The sequence below is a fragment of the Pinus tabuliformis genome, chromosome 4_1 (genome assembly GCF_031772625.1).
Source record: "Pinus tabuliformis cultivar Carrire ecotype Pingquan chromosome 4_1, CPIR1, whole genome shotgun sequence".
NCBI classification, from domain to species: Eukaryota; Viridiplantae; Streptophyta; class Pinopsida; order Pinales; family Pinaceae; genus Pinus; species Pinus tabuliformis.
Window position 1 is genome coordinate 437,786,420 of NC_142303.1, and position 6,085 is coordinate 437,792,504.

A 6,085-nucleotide genomic window follows, 5' to 3' on the forward strand; every position below is an offset into this window, starting at 1 on the left:
GACAACGGAGTGAATGTAGACATATAATTTGTACTGTGTTTTCAAAGATTCTGGCAACCTTAGGTCTTGGTTGATTAGGTTAGAGAACAAGGGTTTCATTATATGTAACAATTTGGTTTTTAATAGTTAATTGAGAAATGGGTATTGTTTAATAGTTATTTGGAACAAGGGAAACTGCGTAGCGGTAGTCCATGCCGGTAAGAGATTACTTTATAAGAAATACTAACGTACATATGAAAACACAATGCCGGCATATGAAAACACAACATTGGCTTGCTTGCAACCCATCTTTCAAATCTTAGTGCTTTGCCTTCTTTCAAATCTTAGCGCTTTCTCTGGCTAAGTTCAAGGTGCTGGGTCTTTACCTGCATCTGGTAGATCTGGAAGGCGTAGTTCTCATTAGAGACTGAATTAAGGTGCATTGCATGTTCTTTAGCTGCATCTGGTAGATCTGGAAGGCATAGTTCTCAATAGAGACTAGAATTAAGGTGCATTTCATGTAGAGGTTGCGTAATCTTTGGGAGTGCACATAACTCGAAATTAGCCAGGTTCAGCCGGGTGCATCAATGAGAGTAGGGGACAATTCCTTGTGCATATGGGGGAGGAAAGGCACTCCAGTTTTGAGGCCACTCCAGTTTTGACAGAGTAATCATGACAAAAATCGTGTGTATATGTGGACACATTACAAAACTTTCCAAGTTTGAGTCCAACTTAGCTTTAACATCGGGCACTCCAGTTTTGATGCCACTCCAGTTCTTACAAAGTAATCATGACAAAAATCGTGTGTAAATGCGGACACATTACAAAACTTTCCAAGTTTGAGTCCAAGTTGGCTTTGACATCGGGCACTCCAGTTTTGACGCCACTCCAGTTCTGACATAGTAATCATGACAAAAATCGTGTGTAAATGTGGGCAATCTACAGAAGATCATCCCTATCCCCGCCACATAATCAAAGGATGTCATGCAATCAACAAGTCATTTGAGATAAGTGTGATTATAACATAAATCTGTTTGCTCTTATCCTTTACAGAAGAATTATGCAAGCTTTCAACATATTGGTATTGTAATTCTCTTCATTAGTAATTATATAGAGATATGTGTGATTAATAACATAAATTTGTTTGGTCTTGTTTCAGTTATATTCAACGGCTCTATATCTGCAAAATATAAAAGCAGTAATGATTTGTTCGCATCTGCTGTTTTGCTAAAATATTTATATAGTGTTTCACCACCGGATACCAACGCCGTTTGAATCACAACAGGCAGAGGAATGTCTTCGATATTGTTTGTTGAAATGAGCTTTTGCGACCTTACATGAGTTGTATTTTCTCGTGCGGGCATTGCACTCCACAGGCGGTCGAACTCATCTTGTGGATACCTGCTTAATTCAGATGCAAAAATGTTCAGAATACCGACAAAAGAGTTATCACAGATTGACAATGGTAGTCCATCAAAAATTGGGGTTCACGTAGGAAGCATGTCTTGGTTGCGCTAATTGGTATTTAAAAATTCGACATCATTCCGATCTGATGCTAATTTCTACTTTCTTCGTGTGTGAGTTTTAGATTACCAGAGTTTTCTAATATTTAAAAGGCGGCGTTTTTTTCTACTGAGAAAGAGAGTTTTAGATTACCGGAGAGAAACATATAAACTATAAACAATTACCTGATCAATGAATTTGCACTAACCGCATATCTTGATTCTAAACTCAACATTGTTCCTGGGATAGCCTGTCGATACATGCCATGGAGGAGTGTCCTCAATTCGATAGCAGAGATGAAGGGATCATTATCCTCCGAGGTTCTAATCAAGTAAATATAAATCACACTACCGGAACTAACCAACACCTTCTCATAATTGAGGGGAGTTATCATTTTCAGGTTTGTGATTGGTATGGTTTCCACAGCCAACATACCTAAGGTCTCTATCGAGAGAGAAAGCGAAGGTTGATGACTTTTGAAATCCCATGTAATTTCCGACGGCGAACCATAACCTTAAGAGGTAAGGCACATTGGGTATCACAGGCAACTGATAGCAAGATTTCTTGAGAGGGTTCAGAAAAAACCGTAGACTATGCACGGAGGAATCGTAGGCTTGTTGAGTGGCGTCCCCTGTGTATGTTGTCTCACCGACGTCTATGTAGTTAACGTCAGTGACCCATTGTATGTTGTTTTCTACACTATAATTTGTTTGGCCTCCAAAATCGATACTAAGAAATCCTGCTGCATCAAAGGATACCTTGTCAAATAAAGTAATACATAAACATGAAAAAATCGATGAGCACTGATTAAAAACAAAAAATAAAAATAAATTACTATTCGAAAATAAACGAAACTCAACCATTTATGGCCATAAGAGCGTCGGCCTGAATTTTTTATAAAGATAAAATTAATCACCTGGTTGAGCAATAACAACGAGTAAACATAATAACTCGCTGACAGCCACCAAACAGGTCCATTTGCCGCAACTCATGTTTACTGTGTCTGCTCCAATTTTTAAAACTACAAAAATTCTAACATCGAGGGCAGATCATTGCGGGCAGTAATCGAAAGGGTGCGTATTGCTACTGGGAAGCGTTTGGATTAGTCCTGATATCCGTGATATTTGTTTCTAATAAAGATCAAATATCGGACCGGCCGAAGGGTCGAGAGGGTGCCATGTGTCTTCTCGGCATGACTGTGACTTGCGAAGAGGCCAGGGCGCATCCAAACGAAGAAAATTAGAAATGCATCGTGTAACGCCTCATCCAAATTATGTAGATTTAGTAGCTTTTATGTCTCATGTATCGATATTGTTTTAGTTTCTTTCTGTCTGAGGTCTCGATATTGCTTTAGCGTGCAGTTTTGTACACTATAGACACTTGCCCGACATGCAACACCCAATACTATTTGGCTTCCAATAAAGTTATGTTAAAATTAAAAAAATAAAACATAACTGAAATAATAAATAATTAGAGGAATGTTTGGGCGAGCATGCCGGGTTAGATGCAATCCATGTGGTCCCATTGCTTCAATGCTTTTTAAAAATTCTTTTAGAAATCCTTATGGCAACCTATTATGTGACCGTGCATTTTAATGAACATAGAAAACATGACTTATTTAATAAAAAAATAGAATTTGAAAAATGTTTTTTGTGTTTGAACATGGCCTTGAACTCTCTCGAGACAGCTGGGACACACCCAAAAGAAAATTATTTCGCCGATGATCTCAACGACACACCTGTCCACAGCTCCATCGAAAGCGTACATTGGCAGTTTACCTCGCACCCTGCTCCCCCCTTCCCACCGAGGCTGCCCATTTGCACGACCTTCCAACCACAGTGATGCTCGGAGATCAGCGTCTTCATTTTTTGACCACCAAAGGGTTTTCCCTTCATTTTCTTAAAAATGAGGCCTTTCACAGAACGCGTTTTCGTCCGAGACAACCATTTTTCTCTCTAGCAGCGCCTTCCTCCACAACAATCCTCTAGGCCCTTTTATTGACCATTTGTCCATATCGTCATAATACATACCACCATTTGTCAATACCGTCATAACACATACCATTCGTCAATACACGTACATGCCGTAGGAAGGTTGGGTTGTTTGTCATGTCTGTTCAGTGTTATATTCCTCGTGAGTCATCTTTAATGGATTTCCATTTTTGTATTAATAGAAGTTGTTGTGAGCCTACTATCATACTTTCAGTTCGTTCTTTCTTTAGTATGTTGTACAATACATACAGTGCCTTTGCTGCTTTTGCCTTTTTGCCTCGTCTCTTGCTGTGTTTTCTGAAGACCTGGCTGCTGCAACAACTTCAACTTCTGAAATATAATCAGAAACCCTAGCCATGGCGGTAGCAACATCATGTGCTATAAAAACACAACAATGCTACTCCTTTCCCCATTCTGGTAGACGGATTTCGTCTGCACCACAGAATCCACAATCTTAGTTCACAAGGAAATCGAAGGTAAAGTTTTCCTCTAGCTTTCTAGACAGCAGGAGCCCCTGGAATGCTCTGGTCGTCTATCAATTACAGTCCAATTACAGACATTGAATTAATAGCAGCTTTCCCCGACCTAGTAGTACTCGTGTGGTAATCTTAGTGATTCACCGCGGCAAATCTTTTTCCATTGTGCTCTGTTAATTCATTGATGATGAGGATTGAATCTTGGCATTGGTTGAGGTGAGATTGTTTGGGCCTGCACTCTTCCTGGCATCGAAGCTCAAGGTCCTATTTCTTGGAGTACAGGAAGAGAATCATCTGGGGCATTTTCCGAAGATTTATACGCTCACACACAACGACATCATGGCCAAGTTAACGTTGGCTATTTCTCAAACAATCAATAAAGATCAGGTCGGCCCGTGTTCTGTTTTGCTGAATCTTTTGAAAATAGGATTTTTATGGCTTAAAAGTTTAAAGCCTGTGAGTTCTTTATATATGTGCACAAAATAAGATTTTATGGCTGAAAAGTTTAAAGCCTGTGAGTTCTTTATATATGTGCACAAAATAGGATTTTTATGGCTTGGAAGTTTAAAGCCTGTTATTTCTTTATATATGTGCACAAAATAGGATTTTTATGGCTCAGAAGTTTAAAGCCTGTTATTTCTTTATATATGTGCACAGTTGCAGAGAATGAAGAGAAAAATTATGAAATTCCTCCATCCATTGGGTTTTCTAATTCTGGGCTACACAAGCGGCTTCCACAGAGGTGATTTATCATCAATTTCTGGCAGCACTGCAGCAGGTTAGCATTGTAGCAATTTGATTAAGGAAATTTATTCTTTTTGTTACTGTAGTCGCATTTCTTCTTTTTGTTACTATATTCGCATTTCTTTTTTTTCTTGTTACTGTACTGAAGTCGCATTTCTCGCATATGCATATCATATAAAAAATTTAGGACAAATTTAAATATCCGCAATTAATGTAATTCCCAGTTATGATATATATATATATATATATATATATATATATATATATATATATATATATATATATATATATATATACCATTTCCAATTAATTCATTTAAAAGTAGTCTCGTCCATAATTGAAATGTTAGCTCATTTACTGCAAGTAAAACACAACCGAGTCAACAACATATTGCAATAAGGAAATACAAAAGAAACCACTATTGCAGAAAAAACCATAGTATACCTTAGTGGAAAGTTATACAGAGAAATTTGTCGTGTCTCATAAATTGTCTTGGTTGTAGTAAAAAATTTAGCCAATTACTATCATATGAAATGATATATACTTCAACATTACGTTAATCACTATATTACTATCATATAAACCTTATGAACCTGTATTTTACTGAACACACCTGTATTTTACTGAACATTGATTCTTCTTCTGTAGTTTCAGGGTAACTTCCACAAAAACCTCAGCGACCTCTTACATCTCTAAAGGAAGTGCCTAGAGAGAAAGAGATAAATGCAACCAGCAAGGGTAGAGAGAAAGATATAAATGCAACCAGCAAGGGCAGAGGGTTAAGAACAACAAGGAAATTGCAACCAGCGAGGGCAGAGGATTAAGAACCAGCGAATGGTTATGTGGTAGAGAGTTGGTGGCAGTCGGCAGTGGCCATGGGCGACAGGTGTAAATAATGGTGCTAGCCGGTAGTAACATGTGTAATCACCATTTCAAACCTTTTGAAGAAAGGTTTATGCAACATTTCACCAGCATAAGAGCCTCGAAGTATATTGGCTGGCTGCAAAAGCTTTGATATAAATAAATTGCAAAAACTTTGATATAAAGAAATTGGCAGCTGTATATAAAATCACAGAACTTTGGATAAAATGGTATTGCCACAATTTTCTTGCATAGGGCCATGTGAAGCCTGTAATAAGAGGTAGAATGAGGTAGAATGCTTTCGGACTTAAAACTTTGGCTAAAATTTAGGTGAATAAAATTGTTACGATCAAACTTTGGCTAAAAGACAAGAAAACCGAAAACAAAACAGGTCAACTGATCAATTAATAGGCGGTCAAACGATCGATCGATCACTATAGTCCCTGCTATGTCGGAGGCAGGGACTAAAAATGGGTGTTAGAAAAAACAGAAAGGGAGAAGAGGATTTTTTAAGTGGTGACAAGTGTTTAT

General features: G+C 38.0%; 1 protein-coding gene across 1 annotated transcript; it reads right to left on the bottom strand.

The window, feature by feature from the left end:
* Positions 1–1,153: 1,153 nt before the first annotated feature.
* Positions 1,154–3,831, bottom strand: LOC149176201 (putative LRR receptor-like serine/threonine-protein kinase At5g48740). The gene is made up of 5 exons (XM_089421377.1): positions 3,723–3,831; positions 1,918–2,224; positions 1,668–1,805; positions 1,242–1,380; positions 1,154–1,159 (listed from the first exon to the last, which is right to left on the bottom strand). Exons 1-5 carry the CDS (start codon positions 3,829–3,831, stop codon positions 1,154–1,156), a joined length of 699 nt encoding a protein of 232 aa, XP_089277503.1.
* Positions 3,832–6,085: the final 2,254 nt, after the last annotated feature.